The following is a 26674-nucleotide window of genomic DNA, read 5'->3' on the forward strand; positions in this document are numbered from 1 at the left end:
CCGGAGCTCAAATAATATTGCGCCTGTACTGATAACATGTAAATCTGGCTCCTGACCTTTTGACGTTGTAGTCCTGGGTTAATAATGGTTTCATTACTGTATAGTGTATCTCCCTGGATGTCTTTCTGCTGTTAAACACTGAGCTCCTTGTCTCCTTCCTGTCCACCTCCTCCCCACCCCCCGTTCTTCAAGAGTATACGGCATTCCCATTGTCAGTCACCCACAACCTTTCCCTCGGAGCATTGCTTGCTCGCCATCCTTCAAGCCCTAAATCATCACTTCCATATCACAGATTGCTGCTTCTTCCTTCACAGCATTGCCAGGATCCGTCTCTTCTTGTCTCCCTTTCTGGTGAAAACCTTACTCCACTCCATCTCTAGCCGCCACCACTGCCCCAGCCTCCCCATGATCTCCCTCGCTGCAGCAGGGGATCACCTCCTACAAATCTGTCTCTGCCTCTCCCCTCCTCCTGTCCTAGCCATTTCGCAATAATTCAAGTTCCTTCTTTTCTCTCTCAGGGCCCTGCCCTCCTCTGCTCCACCCTAGTTCTTAGTCCTGGGTTCTCGTTACCTACCTTCCCATCGCAGCTTGCGCCCTTTGGCTCTCCAGCACATTATCATCTCCAGGCCTCACCTAGTTGTTCCCTCGTTTTGAACGCAGGCCATCTTTCAGTGCACCAGACCCCCTGCATCCTGTTCCCATTTCTTCACTTGTCTGCATGAAACTCAGCACTCCCCCCGACCCCGTGATCTCCTCACAAGTGGAGCAGCTGCCCCCACACTCCTATGTCCCTTCTTCGTCTTTGGGGTGGGGGAGCTCCCTTATCTATGGCGCCTGTAGAATTTCTGTTAATGATTCATTGTAGCCCTGTGTTTACCCAGGACACTGCTGTGCACTGCACAGTATCGGCACAAGATAAAAACATATTATAATTGTTACTGGCAGTTCCGGGTCCTTAATCGTGAGATTTGTGGGTCTAGGCAGAGCGAATTCCCTTTTACCGCAGCCTCACTTAATATAATAAACAGGTACTAGAGGGCGAGCTGATAGAAGACCCTGCTGCCACGTGGCACGAGACCGTGGAGGCGGTGCAGGAGCCGCTGCATGGAGGCTCTCGTTTAAAACATATTTATTTCGAGTTGCTCGCCAGTGCCCTCCTGCCAGTGCAGGTGTCTCCCTGCTGCGGGTGCGTCCTGCCGGCGCTGAACCTAAAAAAAAACAACAACAACAAAAAACCAGTTTCTCTGGGAGGCGCTTCGGTTTCCGTTTGGAAGGGGTGTGGGGAATATGGAAATGCCTGTGAGAGCTGAGGTCCCGCCCACACGGTCGGACGCCCCGCCTAGCGAGCTGGCAGTGAGGTCACGCAGGGGACGGCTTGAAGTCCCTTCCTCGTTCGGGTGGCAGACGCTCCAGGACCAGCTGGGCAGCCTCGTCCTACCCGTGACCGCAAGGGAGGCCGAGGAAGGATGCTGCTAAAGGTAAGCCAACTTCCATGCTAGCACGCTGCTAGAGCGGAACGGGTTTTAAAGTCGCTAATCCTAAATACCAACGCGTAGAAATCAGGCTACCCCCCCTGTCCAGAGCTTGCAGCCGAGATCTGCTCAGTTTACTGTTAAAAAATGATTTTAAATAGTTACTGCAGAGTGAAAATGCCATCTGAGGCACGGTCAGTGTTTTTTCTGAAACTGAGATTGCTGCATAAGAGAACTGGCTGATGGCATTAGGGAACTGCTTGGCGAGGACAGCCCTGGAAAGAACACATCCTGAGCTCTGGATCCCGTTTGCACTGTGTAGAAAATGACTGTGCTAAAATGTTTTTCTTTTTTAAAGAAGGTGACCAAGACATCAGGGAGCAACCACATACAGACAACATAGGTCTCAAGGCAAAGGAACTCTTTAAGCTATCTTAATAAGCCAGGAGTTTGAGATCCTGATGCCATGAGCCTTCATTTACAACAACCTGGGGATTTCTCCCCTGTTTCAATAGATGCCCTCTTCCTACTGATCGTTGTCTGTCAGTACAGCAATGATCCTGAGACCAGGAGCCATGGCCCAGGGATCTTTCCTGAACCCCTGGAGCATGGGCTTTAAATGCAAATGCCAGGCATTGCCATTATGACCATGACTCTCTCCAATTTTTCCTTGCTCTCTCTTGAGATTTTGTGCTCTAGTTACTTAGTAAAATCTCTACCCTACCCCCATTCCTGGCAGATTATCTACAGCATAAAACCAACAACCCCTCCCCCCCCCCAAAAAAAAAAAATCACAAAATTTACCTGTAACCTGGCCCTTCCTTGAAAGTCCTAGATGTGGTTTCTTTGAGTGGGGGATGGAGGTGCAAAGAGTAGGAAGGTCAGATTGGCAAACAATGTGAACTTTCTGTCCACTGCCACTTTCACTGGCATGGATTAGTTGGGGAGGGCACAATGTCTCTTTACCCCGCCCCCACTACTCACACACATGCACTCTTTACACTGTTTCTTCCTCCCACGCCAGTGTTCTCCCCTTTCTTCCCTCCCCACAATCATGGGGTTCTCCCCTTTCCTTTCTTCACTCCCTAACCCCAACACGTTCCTCCTCCTCCCCTCACTTCCAGGCTGGACCCTCAGAGCCTGTAATCCTGCCTCCCATCTGTTAATATGCTGCTGCTTTTTCTCCTCTGTCCCAACCTATACGAGGATTACCTCTCAAATTTAGGGTGCATTGTACTCTGCACTTTCCCAAACTCCACCCATGCTTAGTCCACTTGAGAGTAAAATTGTTTGGAAATGTGAAAATAAACAGTAAAAATTTGCCATTCACCTCTGGGGACTTCAGTGACATTTCCATTTTCAGTAACAAGATTTCTCTGCTTTACTGTAAAAATCTTAGTGGCATAAGGCTGGCTGGCTGACCTCCTCCACTTTATCTTACAAAATCCCTCTCTCTTCTGAGCTTTCTGCTATGAGCCTCATGCTTTCTGTGACTTGCAGCAAAGCTGGGTGGTTGCTTTGTTAGTCCCCATGAATAAGGTCAACAGCGAGGTTGTAGGTGAGACCTTTCTACTCAACTAACTCAGTACATCTGTGACTAGCTTTTAATTAAACTGTCAAACTATGCCAATGGTTTCACAGAGTATAACTCTTGAAAGCAAGTTACAGATGTATTTTGTTATTCCAGTACAAAGTTTTGAAACCTACAGCTTGATTGTTCACTGTTCTTTCTGACTCATAGTCAGGGCCCCTGGTCTCTAAGGGCCGCAGAATTGGCCAATCCGGGCCAGATTGCTGCAGGAAACCTAGGGACCCTTTAAAAAAAAAAAAAAAAAGCATTGCTGGCAGAGGACTGGGTATATCCCCTCTCTCCTGCCTACAGCGGAAGAGTAACATTGGTTGCAGTAACACCGCACAATCTACCCTCCCCACACCCACTATCCCCGGCTCCCTCCCTCCCTCCCTCCCGGGCCCAACCGTATCCCCCCTCTCACCGGCCGCTATGACTGGGAATAGGAGGTGCAGGAGGACAGGCTTGCGGCAACTCCTGCTGGTCCTCCCTCCTCCTGGGTTCTCAGTGGCTGCTTTGATGTGCATATATTATTCCGAAATGCAAGGCAACACCAGCTCCCACCTTGAGTCTTCCAACCCAATCTCTCACCCTCCTTTTATATCTGTCCCATGCTTGGCCAAAATCCATCACAGCGTTGGCCTCCCCATGCTTTCTAGGAGCCCGGAATCATTCAGCGCTGCGTATGTCGTGTAGCGCTATAGAAATGTTAAATAGTAGTAATAATAATTTACTAACCACCGAGGTCAGACTAATCAGCCTGGAGTTCCCAGGCTTCCCCTTCCTTCCACTTTTGTGATTGTGGAGGAATCACATCTGCCTGTCTGCAGTTCTTCACCCCAGTGAAGCTGCCAGAACTTCCTTAAGTTCCCTTAATACCCCTGCATCAGGGCCGGTGCAAGCGCCCTAGGCACCTTCTGCCCGTCTCCTCCCCCCCCCCCCCCCAGTCGTACGCCCCCCTGTGTCACTGCCCCCCCATTGTCGGCCCCGATGGCGCTGGGTCGTGAGCAGCTGAAACGTCTAACTCCTCCTCCTTGCCGCCACAAGGCTTGCGACCCCTCATGGTCGGCAGCCCAGGCCGAGTTTGCCTAGTCGTTCCGCTGGCCCTACCCTGGATGTATCCCGTCTGATTTCATTGCTTTATCTACTTTAAATTTTCCTAGCTACTTGTGAACACAGTCCTCTGAAAATTATTTGAGGTCTGCCTCACTACGGTTCCTGTTTGTGGCAGTTTTCTTTTGCTTTCTCCTTGTCAGCCTTACGTGTTCCACTTCTGAGTCTTATAGTCTCCCTTTTGTATTTCTTCCCATCACTAATTACTTAAGAGTTTAGTCTCCCCCTTTTACTGTTTTGTTCTATTTGCGCCTTTGACGACTTTCCCGCTTCTCTTTGCTTTTCCAGAAAATTGTTATCTGTCTTTCACTTTCTGTGATTTCTTGTGGTTTATGAGTGCCAACCTTTTTTCCTTGTCAGCTACTTCTTTAGAAAACCATAGTGGCCTCTTTTTCCTCTTATCTTTATTTACTTTCTTTACAAAAAGGTTTGTTGCCCTTACAATAGTTAAGTTTTGCCCACTGTTTTACTTCTCCTAGCTTTCCCCATCAAGTTAATGACCTCTTGACGTATTTCCCCATCTTAAAGTTAATTTTCCTGAAGTCTAGGACCCTTGCCTTTGACTAAAGCCCCACTGCCTGTGATCTAATACTGAACCAAACCATCCAGTGGTCACTGGATCCCAGGTGATCATCTACTATGATTTGAGAAACATTCTCCCCCTTTGTAAGCACCAGATCCTCACGTGTGTGTTGTGTTACCAGCTGGCGGTAGAGTTGTCCCCACAGAAAATCCAGGATCTCCCTGCTTCTAGATGGCACAACAGATGGGATGTCCCAAATAACATCCAGTATATTGAAATAACCTAGCAGTAGCAACACCCGGGGGCATTGTTAGCACACAGGTGCCCCAAGTCCAAAGATCAGAGTCCCATGTCTCAGCTACGAGCCCTGCTATTTTTTTTATTTCCGATCTCTGACTTATCCCGCCTGCAGTCGGTACTGCGCTGTCCATTATTGTTACGCTGTTCTGCTCCACTCTGGGATCAGGGATGGTCCAAGGGAATCAAGGCTGCTTGTGCTCTGCTAGATTACTGCTCCCTGCTGACCGAGGGGGCTGCTGGCAGTGGGGTATGTGCAGCTGAAGGAGGTTTCTGCTTTCAGCCTGGCCACACAGCCAGAGGAGGCTACTGCTGATGGCTGGGCCACACGACTGAAGAAAGAAGACTATTGCTACCCGTTTACATCTTTTTTAAAATTATTATTATGACAGCTTTTTTATTTTATTATAACAGCAAGTCTAAAGTTATCCGGCTAGCATAGCCAGTTATAATTTAAAATCTGCTAAATTGGCTGGATAAATAAACTCCTCACCAAATCGCCCCCAAAATGCTTTTTTTTTTTTTTTTAACCTGGCTAGATTTTAACTAGTGACTTATCCAGATAAAATCTAGCCGGATAAGTGGCTCTATATTCAAATGCTTGCCATTTAGATGGATAACTTGCTAGGTTTTCTGTCTAAATGGCTTTGTATATTGACCTCCTTATGGCTATGAGTCTGTCTCTCACGTTGCAATCTGAACCCAGGGGGATTGTAAACTGTGACATGATTAAAAGAAATCCATATCTACTTTTACAGCAAAACAGTTGTTTTAGAGTATATTGGGTATGTTACCATTTCCATAATTATTATTATCATTACTCTGGCAATTATATAGCCCCCTAAACCAGGATGCTTCACAGTAATGGACTTACAGAAATACTGCCCTTCATTATCTTTGCTTCTAAAACACCGGAGTCCTTGCTCAATTTAATCATAATTTAAACATATTTTCCTGGTTCATGGGTGCGTTGCTGGGTAAAACTGAAGACAAATGCAAAATCGCAAGATTTTTTAGGGAACTTAGAAATATCAAGAATGTCACCTGGAGGCAGAATACTCAAAAATGAATGAAATCTTAAAGAACCGAAAAACTCAAGGGAGCAAAGCCAAGCAGTGCCATGTCCTCACCAGCAGAGGCGTAATGGCTGCATCAGCATTCTAGGAGTGTAAGGAATGGAGGCAGATGATCAGGACTAGCGCATAACATACTCAGTCAGAAACATTCAATGTAAAATAAGAACCCAAGAACTACAAGAAACTGCAAAGCCTCGTCTCCTCATTTGAGCAACATTTACCCAGCATTGAAAGAAGCACTGAACACAGCCTCGGAAGCTCTGGGCACATTACTTTTAATTTTTAGGGGTGCGGATTCATTTTCAAATGAAATGTAAAAATGTGACAAAAAAAACCTTACATCTCAATTTGAAAATCAAATGGAAAAAAAAAAACCTCCCACAGCTAAAATGCATGTTTTTATTTACTTTCATTTTGGAAAGTAAGTGGGAAAACACCTATCAGCCACCATAATATTTTTATTTAACCTCTCCCACCCCCTCCCACCACAAATACACCTGCTTGGTTCCAGTTGTAAAATAGCTCCAGTCAACCCTCATGCCAGTGCCATTTTGTTTTATGGTTCCATGCATCCAATTAGCATACAATGGAGGCAGTGCATGCAAATCTAATCTCATGCATATTCATTGTGGGTATCCTGAAAAACAGGCCTGTTTGAAGTTCTCGAGGCCCAGAGTTGGCCACCTCTGGCATATGGGGAGGGGGGGAGATGGAGAAGGACTGGGGCAGGGATAGGCAACTCCGGTCCAGGAGTGCCACAAACTGATCTGGTTTTCAGGACACCCACAACGAATATGCATGAGGTGTATTTGCATGCACTGCCCCCAGCGTATGCATATCCATCTCATTTTATGTTTATGCATTTAAAATTCTTATTTACTGCTTTTTTTAAAGGGCCTGATTCACTAAGTTATTTTTCCATAGACACTGAATGGGGAAAAGGCCTTAGTGAATCACCCAAACCATTACAGGGGTAATTAATAATCAATTTATAAAAGAGAACAATAATAAAATAACATTATGGATGTCCTGAAAACCAAATCTATTTGTGGCACTCAAGAACTGCAGTTGACTCCCCCTGGTCTGGGGGGATATTTTATTGCTTCAGTGCTTGAGAGAGGAAGGTGGTGGTTTGCTGGGCACTTTTTTTTTTTTTTTTTGTTCTTTCAGCTTTATGGTATTTCATTTCAACTAAACAAAACATTTCTTTGTGTAGACATCCCTAGTAAAGTTGGTGAGAGGCTGCTGTGTGCCTGTCAGCTGCAACATTTTTTATTCCTTCCATCCCTATCTTCTAATTCCAGTATAGACTGGTGAGCCCGACTTCAATGCTGGGAAAAATCTTGGAAACTATTCTAAAGAACAAAATCCATAGAACATATAGACAGACATAGTTTAATGGAACACAGCATGGATTTACCCAAGGGAAGTCTTGCCTCACAAATCTGCTACTTTTTTTTGAAGGGGGTTAAAAAACATGTGGATAGAGGTGAGTCAGTATACACTGGGGCAGATTTTCAAAGGGGTACGCACGTACCCCCCCGAAAACCTGCCCCATGCTCCCCCTGCATGCGCTGAGCCTAAGTTGCATAGGCTCGGTGGTGCGCAAAAGCCCCAGGACGCGCGTAAGTCCCGGGGCTTTCCTGGGGGGGGGGGGGGGTGTCGCGGGGGCACATCATTGGGGGGTGTTCAGGGGCGGGGCCGTGGTTCTGGCCCGGGGGCATTTCGGGGGTGTGGCTGAGGCCTCTGAAACTGCTCCCGGGCCAGGGAATTGTGTGGCAGCCGGCCGGGAGGCGTAACTTTTATAATAAAGGTAGGGGGGGGGGTTAGGGAGGGGAAGGTGGGGGGCGCCAGAAAGAAAGTTCCCTCCGAGGCCACTCTGAATTTGGAGCGGCCTCGGAGGGAACAGAGGCAGGCTGTGTGGCTCAGTGCGTGCAGGCTGCCGATTTTGCGCAGCCTTGCGTGCACCGACCCCGGATTTTAAGAGATATGCGCGGCTACGTGCGTATCTATTAAAATCCGGCATACTCTTGTTTGCGCCGGGAGCGCGTACTTTTTAAAAATCTGCCCCAAAGTGTTTGACAAAGGCCCGCATGAGAGGCTTCTAAGAAATTTAAAAAGTAATGGGATTGGAGGCAATGTCCTTTTTGTGGATTGCAAATTGGTTAAAAGACAGAAAACAGAGAGTAGGATTAACTGGTGAGTTTTCTCAGTGGAGAGAGGTAAACAGTGGAGTGCCTCAGGGATCTGTACTTAGACTGGTGCTTTTTAATATATTTATAAATGATCTGGAAAGGGGAGCGAGGCGATCAAATTTGCAGATGACTCAAAATTGTTCAGAGTAGTTAAATCCCAAGCAAATAGTGATAAATTGCAGGAGGACCTTGCAAGACTGGAAGATTGGGCATCCAAATGGCAGTTGAAATTTAATGTGGACAAGTGCAAGGTGTTGTGTATATAGGGAATAATAACCATTGCTGTAGTTACACGATGGTAGGTTCCATATTAGGAGATACTACCTAGGAAAAAGATCTAGGCATTATAGTGGATAATACATTGACATCGTCGGCTCTGTGTGCTGTGGTGGTCAATAAAGTAAACAGAATGTTAGGAATTATTATGAAGGTAATGGTGAATAAAACAGAGAATGTCATAATGCCTCTGTATTGCTCCATGGTAAGACTGCATCTTGAGTATGGTGTTCAATTCTGGTTGCCACATCTCAAAAAAGATATTGATGTACTAGAGAAGGTATAGAGAAGAGCAACCAAAATGATAAAGGGGATGGAATGGCTCCCCTATGAGGAAAAGCTAAAGAGGTTAGGGCTGTTCAGCTTGGAGGCGATTGAGGGGGGATATGATGGAGGTCTACAAAATCATGAGAGGACTAGAATGGGTCAATTTGAATTGGTTGTTTATTCTTTCAGATAATAGAAGGACTAGGGAGCTCTCCATGAAATTAGCAAGTAGCATATTTAAAACAAATTGGTGAAAAGTCTTTCACTCAATGCATAATTAAGCTCTGGAATTCATTGCCCGAGGATGTGATTAAGGCAGTTAGCATAGCTGGGTTTAAAAAAGGTTTGAATAGTTTCTGGAGGAGAAGCCCATAAACTGCTAAAGTCAAGTTGACTTAGGAGTAGATTTTTAAAGACACATGCCCAGGACCCGGCACACGCACATGGACACTCGTGTTATAAAGTATGAGCAATGCGCCCACATGCGCAGCAGATTTTGTAATCCAATTAAGGAGTGGACTGGGAGGGAACTTCCCTAAACCCTCTCTTATCTCTCTTTTTTTTTTTTTGTGTTTTGTAGCTTACTGCTCCAACAGAGCAGCAGCAACTTGTGCGTGCCTGGATGCCCTTCCCCGGTACAGTGACAAAGGTCGCTGTACCAGCCGCCTCTATCCCCACCCCTCCCTCCCTGGATTGCCCCATTAATTGGGCCCTGCACTTCAGCGTGTAATGGGAGTTATGCGTGTGGCCGGGCCACTTTGAAGATGCGCGTGGAGTGCACAAGGCCCGGCCACACGCGTAACCCCTGTTTTTTGCGAGCGGGGGGGGGGGGGGGGGGACGGGGGTTTTAAAATTCGGCCATTAGGGAATAGCCATTGCTTATTACCAGCATTAGTAGCATGGGATTTAGTTGATGTTTGGGTATTTGCCAGGTACTTGGATCCTGGATTGGCCACTGATGGAAACAGGATGCTGGGTTTGATGGACCCTCGGTCTGAACCATTGTGGCAACGTCTTATGTTCTTAGGGATTCCTAACACAGATCCTTGCTCCATCCCTCCTCGAAGCCATCTTGCTCAGCCTCACTTCTTACCATCCAGCTGTCATCAGGAAACCATCATTCAAGCTTTGCTCCTTATCTTGTCAGGACTCCAAGGAAAGTTTTCAATTTGTAAAGAAACCAGAGAGATCTCTTTGCTCCTTATCTTGCTTAAACCCATGAAGCTATTCTCAGGACACCATCATGCATGGCCTCCCTCCTTACTTTCCTATCTGGTTTTCATCAGGAAGAGATTACGTACAGGCCTTTTTCTTTAGTCCTTCTCTATCTTACATCCCATTACATTTGTCATCACTTCTTTTGCCATCCACTCAACCAGGTCTGTGATACTGGGCCTCCAGTAATTTTGCTCTCTGTTTTTCTTGTATCATTTCCCATCCCCAAGTTCAGTGCTGCAGCAGCATCCTTTGACTGGGAGTTGCTTGGCCAGCTTTCAAATGCCAATCTGAGGACATTTTGGGAGTGGTGTACTGACACAGAAATTAATTGGACTTGATGACTATTTGCAAAACAGAGTGAAATAAATAGAAATAAAAAGGGTTTGTCCCTCCAAACTCATGACATCTGTCACCATAAGTGTGAGACAATAGAAAACCATTGCTTTTGGAGATGCTATTCATACTGGTTTGGCTACTCTTTAGCTGTACCAAAGTAGTGGTACATGGCTCCTTCCCAACTTTCTAGCCCATTGCCTACCTCCCTCTCTCCTCCCAAGATTTTGTAATTAAACTCAACAAACATGATCACCCTACCATCACTCCTCCCAGAACAATCCTGAGAAAACATACAATGATTTATTTATTTATTTAAATTCTTTTGATATACCGATACTCAAGACTAGGGTCTTATCGTACCGGTTTACAGCGAAACAAGGGGTAACCAATTAACTAGAAAGATAAAGTTACAACGAACAGGGATTTACAGAGTGGGAGAGATGAGAGCAAAAAGAATAAGTTTAACAAAAGGAACGAATGTAGCAAGCTTTGACAATGGCTTAATCTTTATATCAAGAACTGAAGGCCAGAATGTAGGAGCAGGTGGGGGCGGATCTGTGAAAATGAAGTGCAGGACTGTGCTGTTAGTGGGGTGTCCATCAAGGGAAGGCTTGAGTGAACAGCCACGTTTTTAGTTTCTTTCTGAATGAAAAAGGGCATTGTTCCTGCCGAAGTTCCGGGGGAAGAAGATTCCAATGATACGATCCGGCAGTGGACAAGGTTCGTTTCTGGATGGAAGTGTGACTAGAGGATTTGTTAGGGGGGGCTTGGAGAGTTCCTTTGTATGCCGATCTGATCGGTCTTGTGGAAACGTGAAGTTCGAGTGGAATTTTGAGTTGTAGTGTAGATCGGTGATAGATGTTTTTGTGGATGATGGATAAGGTCTTAAACATTATTCTGTGGTTGATAGGTAACCAGTGTAAGTTTTTTTTAGGATTGGTGTGATGTGGTCCTTGCGATGAAAGTTTGTAAGGATCCTTGCTGCGGCATTTTGAAGCATCTGTAGTGGTTTCGTTGAGGAGGACGGAAGGCCGAGGAGGAGCGCATTACAGTAGTCGATCTTTGAAAACAGAATGGCTTGTAGTACCGGTAGTCTTGGAAGTGAAGGAGAGGTCTTAGTTGTTTCAGTACATGAAGCTTATGGAAGCATTCCTTGGTGGTGGCGTTGATGAACTTTTTGAGGTTCATTCTGGTGTCAAGTGTGGCTCCTAGATCTCTCACTTGGTTTACAAATGGTGAGAGTGGGTTGTTGTCATTAGAAGAGATGAATAGAAGTTCTGTTTTGGATGTGTTAAGAACTAGATTGAGACTTGAGAGTAGACTATTGATGGAGCGAAAAACTGAGACTATTGATGGAGCAAAAAAATGATGTAAAACCCCCCCCAAAAAACAATGAAATCCACCACTTATCAACAATAATAAAAAAAAGAAAATCACACCATGGATTCAAAAAGATACAGAAACAGCCAAATCTCTTCAAATGCACTATTATTTTTTATTGCTTTGCCAGGCTTGTGAATATGACTGTATGTTGAGTTATAATGGATATTAATTGAATACACAATTGGACCCTAAGCTGCAATTCCATGAAAAGGTAAGTGAAAAGATAAGTGATAGGTTTAAATTGACATTTGCACTTGATTCAACAGAAAAATTAGGCACAAGTTACAAGATTTAATGGACACTACTTTTCGATTTAATCTGATGAGTAACTTTCAATAATAAAAGTGGTGTTTTGGACTACGATTATTAAAAACCAGTAGCTTTTTATGAAAGGATATCAATATTTCTGAGATCTTTTCTGTCTTTCATGGATGCCCATCTCCACATTTTTTATGGAATTACAATAAAATAAGTGCCTTTGAAGAGATTTGGCCTTCCCAGTCACTTGATTTTTTTAATCTATTTTGTGATTTTTTTTAAACATATCATTGGACATCCTGATTTTAAATATTAAACTGATTTGTATATACATATGTAATGTAAATATGTTTTATAAATCATACCTGTGTTTGAATGTGTTGTCTGTGATTTTGGGGAGTAGACTGCAAAACAAAAATATCAAGAAATACATTCATTTATAAATTAAAAGAAAGATTATCCTCTGTAAATCCCCCCCCTTCTCCCAATACTGTACCCATGTATTCCAGTAATTTATCTCCCCCTTAATTGTAATAATATTGTTCCGTAAATTCTCCCCTCCTTATTTGCAATATCCCTGCACCTATGTAGATACTTCCGTAAATTTTCTCCACCTCAATTATATTAATACTGTACACTTGTATCTACTCTCTCCAGCTTTACCTCTTTAATACTGTAGAAGTTAAACCCCCCAAATTATTAACTCCCTGTTCCACTTACATTAATAATACTGTACCCATGTATATATTCTCCCCACCTTTATTTCGCTAAGGCTGTACAAGTTATACCCCCAGGGCTTAACTCCCTGTTCAATGTACTTTCACTGTTTAGTTCTATGTAAACAGATATGATGTTTCGACGAATACCGGTCTATAAAAGTGTTTAAATAAATAAATAAAATAAAACAGGCTACCACCTCTTATACAATCAAACAGCAAAAAAAAGGTGTACATTTCCAAAAATGTACTACCTTAAGCAGAAACTTAGAACTAGTATCTCTCTCTTGCCCTCAATGGAGCATATTCGTATTTAATCATCTACTAGTTCCAGGCATCCCTTTGCCAAAACACATTTTTAAATTCTATTTTTATTCAATTCTTTATATATTATCAAAAACACTAAAAACTCAAAAAATATTTGATATTGCACAGAAAGGCTCAAAAAAGTCTCATAAACCTCATCTTTTCAAATGTACTTGACCGAAACATACAAAAATATTCAGAAACAAAGCAACTCAAAATGTTGCACTTAATTGAGGCATGTAGGATATTCCTAAACCAAAAACACCACAGCTGTTTTGTGGCTTGAGATGCTTTAAAATGGGAAGGGAGTGATTGGAGTAGGAAGCAATTTCCTTCGGCCTGAAATCCAGAGCACTGGCCAATAGGGACAGATCCCTATGTGCCTTTGCTTGGCAAGGAAGTCCCTGGTGCCACCCCCAAAATTGTGGCACACTAGGTGATCACCTAGTTTGCCTAATGGAAGAGCCAGCCCTGCTGGGAAGTGAAGCCAGGCCTCAGCTAGGCATTGAGTGCCAAAGCTTCCAAAATCCACTTGGGAACTAAGTTTATTGCAAAAGCTGCCAGAAACTCATGTATCTTCTCAGAAAGTTGCTTCCTTATAGCCAGCAAAAGAGTAATCTGTTATTCAAACTCTCAGCACTACATCAAGCAACCTAATACTATCAGTCCTCTTTGCATTGCGTTTTGCTTAAGCAAAGCAAGTTAGAGCCGGCTGGGACCTTCTCTGCTCCTGCCTATGTACAATGTTTATTTATAAAAAGAGGAAACAGGAGATTCTGCACAGGGTGGAGCCTCTTTCTGAATCTGCAACACCCTTGTTTTTAATGGATAATTCTCAGAGGTTACAGGAGTGTCTTACCTGTAATTCACAGCAATTGTTTGTAAAAGCTCTTTCAGCCTATCTCTCCTCTCTGTCCCCCAAACAGCTCATAAGGATGAACATATTCTCGTGGGAGAGGTACCACATAAGAGGTCAGGGCTGGTAGATGCTACTTGAATGGCTCAAATGCCCAAAAATGTGTCCTTTAAGTTTCTTGGGTTTTAGTTTGCTTAATAGACAATGAATAATCAGACACCAAACTTCAGCAAGGGTGAAAATCTCATGGAATCAGCACTGGGTGTAAATTCTACATCTATGGATGCCGATAGTGAGAGAGATAACCTAGGAAAAAGATGTAACCCTGGTAAATACTGCCATCTTGGGTTTTCAGTTTGGTGATGGACTGGTGAAGACTTTTACAGTTGTTATCACTTGTGTTTTAGTGGATCCTTGGGTGCTGTGGAGATGACCACACCCATGGGGAGGAGCCCCGTGAGGAGCCACAGCACTGGGCTAGACTCTATACACAAAACACCGGGAATTAACTCTTTCTTTATACAGCTTGAAGATAGCCACCAGGTGGCAGTGTTGAGTTGTAGTCTCAGTGACCTCGGCAGAGGGAGCCCTTCTCTCCTTGGTGATGCCAGGAGGTTCCGCAGCAAGGGATACTGCGGATGAGACAGATGAGATGTTAGTGTACTCACTTGGTGTTAGCTGTTATGGATGCGATTCCACCAGATGGTAGTTGATGGTACAGGCACTGAGGCAGGGAGAGCAGGCCCTCAAGGAGCGAGTACCTGTTCCCTGAATGGCACCTGAAAATAGAACAGAGGGCCCCCCCGAGGAGCGGGTACCCAAGTTAGTAGTAAAACCCCGAAGGGCAGAAGGAGAGCTTCCTGCAGGCAGCAGGGAAGCAGCAGAGTAGCACAGACAGGAACAGTATGTGACCATTCGAGCCTTTGCCAACTCAATGAGCTAGCAATCTTGAGAAGTAGATATACCCGGATTGGCGTGATATAACATGAGGGAACACCCTCGATGTTCGCGCCACTGGACATACTTAGACGTGGGTTGCGCGTGAACCCTAGCAGGTACCTGGGAGGAGCAATGGCGTACGGCTGCACCATAGCCGTTCGGGGACGCCAGAGAGGTTGGCTTGACGACGCTGCGATAGCCATCTTGCCCAGGTAAGCGGGAGGAGCCGAGATAGGGGTGCAACAAGCAGGTCGAAGCCATCGAAGACCGGACGCAACAACAGTGTTACCAGTCCAGAACCCTAACCTGATAACTCTTTCATAACAGTGAATGGTCACTTTATTTTTGTTAGTTTTATATGTTTGTTATAAAATCAATGTTAATTTTATGTGGTTCTGTCTCCTAACTTCTCCATGGTTTAAACCCTAGTGCTTTGTGGGGTGTTCTAAGTGTTGTATTAGAGCAGGATTCAGAATCAGTGCTGCCAGGGTTTGTTTGATATCAGGAACTGGGTCTTATTCTGCCTCTATAATGCAGACCATGAAAGCCGCAGTTGGACATGGAAAATGGTAAATGTCTTCCACTGCTGTCACTGGGGCACAAATATTTGAAAATCCTGTTTCCGTCTTTGTAGATCAGGAAAGGTCCAAATATTATTCACGTGAAGGCAGCTTGCAGGAGCTTTTAGCACATGTTCCTGACAGTAATATTGATAGAAAACGGACATGGGTACTTTTCTCTTTGAAGGTGAGCATCAAGTCATCTGCTCGCTTGCATGGGCAACTGAAAGAGGTAAAAAGGGCACGCAATACCGGAGATGAAAATGTCAAGTTATGGCTTTGAAAATTCCCCACCTGTCTACACTGCCAGAGTTAGTTAAGTGGGAGTATGAAAATAATCTCTAACTGTTTCTACCGATTCAGACATGCCTGGTCTTCCTTTAGCTTTCTATTTATTCAAATTTTTACATATCTTAAACACAAGAACAATCTTGTTTTAGGAAAAAGCATATATGAAAACATCCACAATGCTATTTTTATAGTCCTCAAATAATAAGGAGTCAATTAACAAACATTTAGGAAAATAATATTATATCAAATTTGTACAATGCAACGTACTCAATACACTTTATAGGGCTCACTGAACGCATGGTCTCTACGGGGTTTCCACTTCCAGGTTTTCCACTTGTTTTTTATCACTTAAAAAAATTGATAATTGAGGAGGGGTAAAAAATACAAAAGACTTGCCCTTGTATCCAACACAACACTTACATGGGTACTTAAGGCTAAAGCTAGCCCCTATTTGGACAACCTTTGCCCTAAGTAAAAGAAATTGCTGCCTCCTTTTTTGCGTCATTTTTGAAAAATCAGGATAAACTCTTATTTTTAAGGTCAAAAATACTTCTAACCTATGTTTGAAAAATAGACGGAACACCCAATCACGATCAGTCTCAAAAACAAAAGTAGTTAATAATGTTGCACTTTGTACCATTTCACTATCTGATGTTTCCAAAATTTTGGAGACATCCAAACAAGCTTCTAACTTGTCCATAGCCTGTGCTCCCTGCTGTTCTTCTTGTTGTATTCCTTTTTTGTACACTGGAATGTAATAACTCTTAGCTAGTGGAGGTACTGCATTTTCTGGTATTTTTAATATTTCTAATACATATTTTTTAAACATCTCTTTAGGTGATATGTGTGGCAGCATAGGAAAGTTTACAAAACGGAGATTTCTCTTTCTATTAGTGTTTTCTAGATTCTCCAATTTCATTTGCAATATTTGATTTTCTTTTATCATTACTTCTTGTACCAATTTTGTACTAACTAAATCTCCTTTAACTTTTTCTAATTCTTTCATTTCTTTATCCTTTTCCATCTCTATATTTCTTACATTCAATTGTAAATTATTTACTACTTCTATCACAGGATTTACTTGTGCTATTACAGAATTTTGTAAATTCACTATAGCTTCCATTATTACATCCAGTGTAACTACATCAGGTTTACTTATCTGGGGAACACATAGTTTGGACAAATGAACAAGATTGTCCGTCTTTACTTGATCCTGGTGTAAACCCCCTTGTTCCACATTCAGTGAGGTGGTCTGTCCTACACGGACTACCGCCGGACTTTCCATCCCAGACAATTCCAGGGGCTTCGGGCCTGATAGTGAGGACCCCAATCCAGCGACTTCCGCAGGGGGGCTCTCCCTCCAAAGCTCATGGGCTCTAGATGTTGCCGGATTTACAGGTGGATCCCTTAAGATCGGGGATAAAGATATTGATAGGTCCGATGGAGAGGCCTCAGAAATAAATTCAAGAGGTCTCTCCACCTGCGCCTCATCCGATCTTACAGTTCGTTGCACGTGGTTGTCCATAGGTCCTTTTATTGAAGTACCAGGGTTACTGACAGGCTCACTTCTTTCCCTGGCTCTTCTTTTTCTCGCTGTATGAGGCATAATATTATTTCAACAAACCAGAACCTAACTGGGCTCCCACTTGAGTACAGTTATTAAACTTGGCTCCTTATTGACGATGAAGGGGGAGATAAGAATATTACTTACAGTTAGGAGGTAAAAGATAAGCTTATCATCCTCTCAAATCCATCACAAAGCCGCACTAAGCCGCGCGCCCCTTAGGAAGCGCGGCTTAGGACAAGCGCCGGCGACGACAAGCGCCGCTACTAGGCCGTTCTTATGGGCCTCGAGGTCCCGCGTCGATGACGTCACGGATGGGCGGGGTTTCAGCGCGTCGGGGTCTGGGCAGCCTCACCTCAGTGTCCCAGGGCCGGGCTACCCTCTCCCCTGCAGGTATCCTTGCAAAAAAAAGACCTCTCTCCTCCTTCACCGCAGAGAAATCAATGCTGCTGGGCCGTTCTTATGGGCCTCGAGGTCCCGCGTCGATGACGTCACGGATGGGCGGGGTTTCAGCGCGTCGGGGTCTGGGCAGCCTCACCTCAGTGTCCCAGGGCCGGGCTACCCTCTCCCCTGCAGGTATCCTTGCAAAAAAAAAGACCTCTCTCCTCCTTCACCGCAGAGAAATCAATGCTGCTGGGCCGTTCTTATGGGCCTCGAGGTCCCGCGTCGATGACGTCACGGATGGGCGGGGTTTCAGCGCGTCGGGGTCTGGGCAGCCTCACCTCAGTGTCCCAGGGCCGGGCTACCCTCTCCCCTGCAGGTATCCTTGCAAAAAAAAAGACCTCTCTCCTCCTTCACCGCAGAGAAATCAATGCTGCTGGGCCGTTCTTATGGGCCTCGAGGTCCCGCGTCGATGACGTCACGGATGGGCGGGGTTTCAGCGCGTCGGGGTCTGGGCAGCCTCACCTCAGTGTCCCAGGGCCGGGCTACCCTCTCCCCTGCAGGTATCCTTGCAAAAAAAAGACCTCTCTCCTCCTTCACCGCGATTCCTTTAGCTTTCTATTTTTAACCAGTTTACTTCACTTTAGTTTTGAGAGCTTTAGAACTGCAGTGGGCCATACTACAGTGGCTGAAGTTGTTTCACGGATGGGCTGCAGTAGCTGTGACATTCAGATTGGAAGAACTGAGTCTCAGCAGCGGCTCACTGGGAGCTGGTTTAGCAGCATGGGCTTATCCTGCTGCTTTTTCTTTATTTTCCCACTACAGCCACTCTCTGTTGCCTATCCCCCACACTTCTTTTCTAGCCTAAGAGGTGGTGCAGCAGGGGGTGTGTTCTGCTCCAGCCCTTCCCCTCCAGGCAGCCAGCAGGGAAGAGAAGGGGAGGGGGCTGAGCCTGAATTTGTCTCCAAAGCTTTTCAACCTTGGAATATGTCTGAAAATGTGCACATGGATCTCCTTCACTACACATTCTCTCTGATAAGTCTCTTTCTCAACAAGGTTCATTTTTTTTTTTTTGGATTGGCGTGAACCAATACTTGTTAGTTGGTTTCCAGGCAAATTTTCTCCATTCTGGTGAGCAGATTGGGCTGCGCATTTCAACAAAGTTCCCCCCCCCCCCCCCCCCCCCCCACACACACTTACCTTTGTCCTGCTATTACTGTTTGTAGTTCTTTGTCTTATGCTCTTGAGTGTTCATCTTCAGAGGTGTCACTTCTGGGACATTTTTGATGGACTCTTAGAAGGACCTTAAAGATACAGAAGGACTTTAAAGATAAGTTTTATTTGCATGAAAAATAAAAAAAAGTGTTCTTCCAAATATTGGTGTATCTGAGCCGATGATTAATTAGAAGGCAAAAGAAGACATGACTTGCCGGTAGTGCCTATTATGACTGACATGTAGCACTCATTGATGTGTTTGATTTCGAGAAGAGAGATTTCTGTGAATTACATTTCTTGGACATTTAACACTCAGTTTTAACACATTATATCTTTTAATACTTCCTTTTCTTAAACGTTAATGCAAACTTGATATATGAGGAGAGATTATTCCTAACCCTTTCTTCCTCGTATGGGCGTAATATAATATCATGAGAATCATGTAGCAGAAATGCCTTCTATTGTTCCATATTACTCAGCAGTGTTTCTGCTCACAGGTGGAGGTGCTCGCCTGGGTTGCCATGACGACGACTTTTAACCTGTGCTTGGGGAAGCACGCCCCTTGCCGGGATCCTTCCGAGGAGGATCTGGAAGCACAGATTGGCCGTCTGGCTGCTGGATATTATTCACTGGTTGAAAAACTAAACATCATCCCTGACAAGGAGCTGAAAAAATGTCCCCGTGCTCTCAATCAGACCTCTGATCTCATTCAGGACAGAAGCACTTCACCCTGGTCATACAGGTAACTAGATAACTATTAAACAGGGTGGATGGACTGAAGCACAACTAGAGAGGGCAAGAGTGTTGATTATACAGTAAAGGAAAAGGCTGGGATAAAGCAAGAGTGAAAAGAGGAAGGAATAGGTGAACAGTAGTCCCTTTAGTGCTAATGTTGCAGAAATGAGGCCTTCACATTGCTTGCTGCTATTGTATTGTGCTGTTTGGCTCATACTTGCCTAGCTTACTGGTTAAAATCACTTTATTGCCGTACTCTGTTATTAGAGGGACAATAGACTATAAAGCTAAGGATGTGTTTTCTCTAAAGCTGATGTCAGACAACTCATTTTCTCCATTGGACAATAGCTATCTCACTGTCTGACGACATCAGATATGGAATTATGAATCCACATACATTAAAACAGCTGTGCAGTTAGTTTCTCTCTCATCGGCCCCTCACTTTTGCGGAATATGAAAGGTGGCTCGGGAAGCCCCTGAGAGGCAGGAGATCAGAACCACATCTGGGTTCTGATCTTCCCAGAGTCAGACAGGACCCTTTTCCTTTAGACTCATGCACAGCAGCACTGCCACTTGATTGCAGTCACTTCCAGCGGTATGTTGCACTGCATGCTGTCACCTCTTCAAGCGAAAAAGCTGAGGCCTGGGCTTGTGATAAAAACAAAACTTTTCTCAAGCTAGATTTCTAGATTTTCTCCCTTGTCTAGGGTTGCAGTTTAGCACTGGGCAAAGGCTGAGCTAGTCCTAGTTTTGACCCATGGCTTTTCCTTAGAGAAACTGAAACTAAAAGTTCATAGGGTGCACCAAGGTTAAGCCGGGGCCATTCCCAAGCACATGGCACTCAGCAGCAAGTGTATTCCTCACACAGTTTTAATCTAAATGTGAAATCACGTCATTATAGCTTAGTTACCCAATAAACAGATTGCAGCGAGGAGACTGTTTCCTCCCTTGTTACAGTATGAGTTCACCATTCAAAAAGGAAAGGCAGTTTTGCTCATTTCTGACATTTTCCCCCATTTGATCACTACTTTATATTCATACACATACAAAACCCAGGCAAGAGGTTGCTGAGCTGGTTCCAATTAAAAGCAGAAAGGCTCCAAATCAGGATGGGGAGGGAAGCTGGGCAATCAGAATGAAATGAGGACAGGATAAATGCAAACCATTCAGAAGTGGGGGTGCCAGCTGGTTCTGCTGATCCAGTCCTAGTTTTACCCATCTCCATCCATGGACTTGCAGTTCTGATTCCCCTAAGAAAAGCAGCACTACTAACATCTCTATGCATGTGATAGAGTAAAACCAGGACTGGATCTTCCTGTCAGTAAAATAAATAAATAAAATAAAAAGGAGTCAGCTAGCAAAGCTTTTTGCTGCTCAATGACCCTGTCTGGTTATAGGCATTTGTAGAGACGAACTTACTTTCAGAATATCTTAGGATTACATTACAAAACATAAGTGTCTGAATCATTTAAACCTTCAAGTATTCCCATACATCCAAAACCAATCTGAGAAAATCCAAAATGTAAAGTACAAATGTTATAGAATTGGCTTGAATCAGATTAAAGAAGACTCTCTGCTTGTCCAGTTAAGCTCAAGTACCAATTCTGAGCTGAGGCTGAACTGGGTCAGAGAAGGATTCCCACCAATGAGCTCCAGGAGGTGGATCACATTGGCACAATGCAAGTATTAAGAAGAGCACTAGAGGTAAATCTGAGCGATTGAGATCATATCCAGTACACCCTTGCTTACGAGTGAGGTTCACTCCTTTTATTGTATATTCAAAAACTAACCCATTTGGAGACATTACTCCCACTAAAGACATGCCCACCAGGTTGTATCAGCTTCTGGTTGATAGCAGCTTCCTGACTTAAAGGCCAAAGGTTCAAAATGGTTCCCCATGTTATGTCTATGGGAAACATTCTTTGAACATCTGGTCCTTTGGTGTTACAATGCATCTACCTAACACCTTTTACATCCGTGATATAAAATGTGCTCTTAAAAATAGTCAGATATTACATGCACTAGAAGTTGACAGTCTCACTAGATCAAAGGTTCCATGTCATCTTAGTCTTATCCCAGCTAAACTCCAGGCATTTAGCTCTGGATAGAAGTAGGAACAGGACCAAATATGCTTATTTCTATACATTAAGGATGAGATATATAAAAAATACATATAGAAATACATTTTTTTCCTTGACTATCCAGTTTGAAAACTACCCCCTCTATACTGTCCCAAAGGGGAGATGATTAATGTAAAACAATAGTAATAAGGCAGACTGGAGAAATTGGTGTAAACAGACTATTGCAGATTTGCAAATCCTTTAAAAACTCTGGAACCTCCTTTAAATATTGATGCAATTGGTACTGCTCATGTTACCCACGTTTTTTCAGGGGTCATTCATAAAACTGAGTAATTAAGTTGTTTAATAACACCAATTATAGGAATCTTTTGCTACTACATGGGCTATTGTATATGTTACATGGCTGTTTAATTCTCCATTTGCCTCTCTGCTTAGATTTAATAATGTAATGCAAAGGTTCTCAACCTGCTCCTTGGGACACACCTAGCCAGTCAAGTTTCAGGATATCCACAAATCTGTCTCATGCATATTCATTGTGGATATCCTGAAACCCTGACTGGCTAGGTGTGTTCAGAGGACTGGGTTGAGAACCAATGTTGTAAAGCATGTCTTTGCTGAAAGCCTGCAGGGCTCCCAATCAGGCCCTTGAAATTAGCACATCTGGATCACAGGTGCATCCATCCTCCATAATTATATGATGAATAAGGTTTCACTAAATGACAATTGTAAGCCATTTAACTTCCATTAATATGCCTAAACCAGGGCTTCCCAAACCTGTACTGGGGCCTCCATAACCAGTTGGGTTTTTTAGGATATCCACCATGAATATGCATGAGATAAATCTGTATACCAATGAGACTCAGTATATGCAAATTTATCTCATGCATATTCATGGTGGATATCCTGATAACCCGACTGGGTAAGGGTTCCCCAGGACAGGTTTGGGAAGCCCTGGCCTAAGCCTTTCCTACAATAAAAATGCTCAAGTAATTGACTATAAAAAGTATTCTTTTGGGTTCAATGCATTGTGGAAGAGGATATTTGGGCTTGCATCTCCTGTGCAACAGGGCTGGCTAGCTCAGGTGGGTCACAGACATGGTGCACCTAACCTCTGGGAAGGAAGGAAAGGCATCAGCTATAAGGATGGCTAATACTGGGTGGCACTGAGGGAATAGTTTTGGAGGACATTTCCTTCCAGCCCTTTGGGCATGCTGGTTCCCTTGTTGAAAGAGAAGCACCTTGTGAGGCTGAACCAGCTGGGTTCTTCCATGCAGCAGCATTCGTTCGCCCCAAGCACATATGGCTCTGTGCTACACCAACACTGTGACAAACAAGAAATGGGAAAGCCAAACCCAAATCTTCTGTACTGTAGTCAGCAATGTTATGACAATTCCATTGGGTCGTCCTAGATCTGCTTTTTCTTACTAACACAATTAGATCTTTAAATATCGAAAGAGTGTGGGATTAACAATGCAGGTAGATGCTACCCTTTTTGACCCAGAACCACCTTGAAACCATATTCAAAGAATACTTCATTAGGACTTGCATCATAAGTTGTAGGAAATAAGACTTGAGGATCTAAATATGCACATCCTGAGGGAGAGGAGGGACATGATAGAGACATTCATATACCTCAAAAGGTAAGAATATGACATGTGACAAAAACGTTTCAGTGGAAAAGACGTTCTAGAGCAAGCATTCCCGATATGAGGCTCAAATGTGGTAAACTATGGAGTTGTTAGTAAATGCAATTAAAAAAACAAGACAAATTAAAGACCCCAGACAAAATATAAATGAAAAATACAAAAAAGTCCTACAGGTCCAAGTTTAGGTACTTAACTACCTTTTTCACCTTTTTTTTTTTTTTTTAAATAAGCATTCATGGTTTGTCTTGTTAAGTACCTAAACTTGGACCTGTAGGACATTTTTGTATTTTTTGTAAACTACAGAGTAACACATGGAAATATTTCTTCTCAGACACGGTGGTGGGTATATGGACCAGGCTTCCTGGGGAGGAGGTAGAGACAAAACCAGTAATATAATTCAAGCAAGCTTGGCATTAGTACAGAGGATTTTTAGTTGTGAGAATGGGAAGGTAACTCCCAAGATCAGGGAAGCTCTAGAGCATTGCAACAGGAATGGAAAATGCGTAGACCATACGGGTCATGGTTTTTACTCACCATCATGTTCTGTTTCCGTAATGTTGTCAATTATCTTTCTGAACAGGGTTAATGAGGACCTTGAGAGGTATCCACAGAGAATAATAGAAGCCTACTGCCTTTGCAAGGGTTGCTTCACCATACCCACTAAAGAGGATAAGTCTTTGATCAGTGAGCCATTTTTCATGGATGTACCTGTGTTGCAGAAAACAAGAAAGTGTAGGAAAGGACACTATGTATACAGACTGAAAAATGTGAAGATTGCTCAGTTTTGTAACTGTCACTAGCTTGCTCCAGGCTCCATCATCAAATCAACAGAATTGCTTTCACCAGCAGAATTGCTCTGTCATGGCCCTTGTCAGGTTGGGTCCTTGATGATCAGAAGAACATGCCCATGGTAAACAGACTATCCATGGTGATAGGAAACATCTCATCCTTTAGGTTCATTGTAAGTGATGGTGGAGTAAAAGAGGTAACCATATAGCTTCCATCACTGCTGCTCCTTAACTTTCCAGAAGAAAAGCCAGCTGCTGTCAAAAGACAAGGCATTTACCGCAGTCATGCTTCAACTGCAACGTGGAAGTCACATCTTTTCATGTAATTGTTTTGTTTAGACTTTGAATAAATTTATAACACTCACCGTCATTCACATGCTTTGATGTGACTTTGTTTTCCATTTCTGTTTTATTCCATTGGAGGTCTCCTCCATTCCTTGGAGATTTCCAGACCAAAGTAGCAAGAAAGGAAATAATCAAACTGCCCACAATGCTGTAAAGTCCACAGGTAATTTTTAACCATGACCTTTGCACCAATTTTCAAAGTGCAAGTTCGCACATATTCTCACTTTGAAAACTGACAATGTATCTGCAGACATTTGCACCTGCTTTATTTAATGTTTAAAAACATTCTGCACAAGTTCTTTTCCTCCCCTGACCTAAACATCCCCCAGGAATGCCTCTTCTCCATGTGAGTAAATGTATGCACGTTATGGAACAATAAGGAATGAATTTTCAAAATCATATGTTCATAAAACACTATTTTACACTTGTATATAGGCCTTTTGAAAGGTACTTTAGGGGTTGTATGCATAAAAGTACGTGCACATTACAGAAGCAATTTCACATGCACTTTTCTGTGTACTTGAAAGAGGCATTCCTGGGGCAAAACTAGGTTGGGGAAACCCTTTGTGCACGTACTTTCTAAAACTGAAACTATGTGGGTAAATATATGCATGAGCATTTACATCTGCTCCCGTGCAATGTGTAAATGTGCACTTGTATGCCACACAAGTGTGCATGCTTACCTGCTAATTCTTAAAGTGGACTTACAAGCAGAAGTCCACTTTGAAAATTCTGGCTAAAGTCCAGTGTGTACTTCAGCCCTAATAACTATGTTATAAGACCGGACTTTCTGTTCTCTTATCCATGTAGAGGATAGACAATATCCAGACAGTCAATTTAATAAGGATGTGCATTTGTTTGAAATGAATGGGTAATCCAAAATTAAACAGGACATTTTCATTTTGTTTCATTGAAATCAAAACAGACAAAACCCTTGAAAGTAATGAATGTTTGTTTTCATTTGTTTTGGGATCCCGTTTAAGCCTACAAAGCAAGCCACTGAAGCTAGACTAACCAAAGCAGGGGTGGAAAGGGACTAGAAAGGAGCAGGACTAGTCAAGGTCAAGCTGGCACCTGCATGGATTGATGAGTTCCTAATTTTTTCTTTCAGTCTGAAACTGAAAGCAAGTTACAACTTTGAGCAGACCCCATTTTATATTGACTCATTTCTCTGCTGGATTTCAGACAGAGGTTGTGCTTCTGAAGCTCATTTTCAGAGCCAAAGAAAAAGAAAAGATTTAGTAAGGAAAGGAATGAGAAACTTAAAGCAAGGAGGGCTGTACTGTTTTCTGTTGTCACACAATGTCAACAGTGTGTAAAGGAAACACTGCAATTTTCTATCTGTTCATGGTTTAAAAAGTTGTTGACGAATTCTATCATTTAATAAACTGTGTGTCTGTGTTGAAGTGCAAAGATCTGTTTATTTTAAAAGCTGCAGTGAGTCTGACAAACTATAACCACTGCACTGACCGGGTGGAACAACTACTTTTCTTTCTTCTCTCTGACTTTCTCTACATGGAAAAATTATTCAGTATAGACTGACTGCAAGGTGTGTATGACATTGTCCACAAGCTGTGTCATTGCCTAGTGGAAGTTTGCATAGTCATATTCTGCAAGCTGATAGTGTGTGGCATGCTTGTTATCAAGAAACTGTGTGTGCTGTTGTGCTGTTTGTGTCTTCATATGCCTCTAGAACTGGTGACAGTGCGTCAGTACAATAGTTATTGTAAGAATAAAAATCCTCTAGCCACTTCTAGGGACTGAGCAACTGGGTCCATTTCCATCCTGCCAGAGGGAGCAAAATGTAGAAGGGGTGATGGCACTAGTGGCAACAAGAATGGGAAAGGAAAAGAAAAGGCTTTTCCTCCAAAGGGACCGAGGTTGAGCACAAGTAGCACCTACTGATAACAGCAGTGAGAAGACCAGGACTTCCACCCATGAAAGGTGTTTTTTTGGGTTTTGGTTTTTTTTTAGTAGTGGAAACAACTCGCAGGGTTGAGCAAGAAGCCCTCTAGCTGAAAGAGCATCTGCTGCCCCCTCTCATTTCAGTTCCTATGATGCAGGGGCTGGAGAAGGCAATGAAAGGTGGCATCAGCCGTAGAGAGGCAGGAGCAGCTGAGTTAAGCCCCAAAAAGCAGTACATTCCCACCCCTGATTCTTAATGAACAATGCATGCAGTGGACGCTTGGAGAAGTTATTTGACTGTAGAGCATGCGTAGATGACACGTGGATCCATACACCTCACCTGGTACTTTAGCAGTGATTTT

The 26674-nt window shown here is 43.5% G+C and overlaps 1 protein-coding gene across 1 annotated transcript; it reads left to right on the plus strand.

The window, feature by feature from the left end:
- Positions 1 to 1280: 1280 nt before the first annotated feature.
- Positions 1281 to 25813, plus strand: LOC115096876 (interleukin-17D-like). Its single transcript, XM_029612092.1, has 3 exons — positions 1281 to 1478; positions 19310 to 19554; positions 23855 to 25813. The coding sequence occupies exons 1-3, from the start codon at positions 1467 to 1469 to the stop codon at positions 24072 to 24074; spliced, it is 477 nt and encodes a 158-aa protein (XP_029467952.1). The 5' UTR covers positions 1281 to 1466; the 3' UTR covers positions 24075 to 25813.
- Positions 25814 to 26674: the final 861 nt, after the last annotated feature.

This window comes from Rhinatrema bivittatum, chromosome 8, assembly GCF_901001135.1.
Source record: "Rhinatrema bivittatum chromosome 8, aRhiBiv1.1, whole genome shotgun sequence".
Lineage (NCBI taxonomy): Eukaryota > Metazoa > Chordata > Amphibia > Gymnophiona > Rhinatrematidae > Rhinatrema > Rhinatrema bivittatum.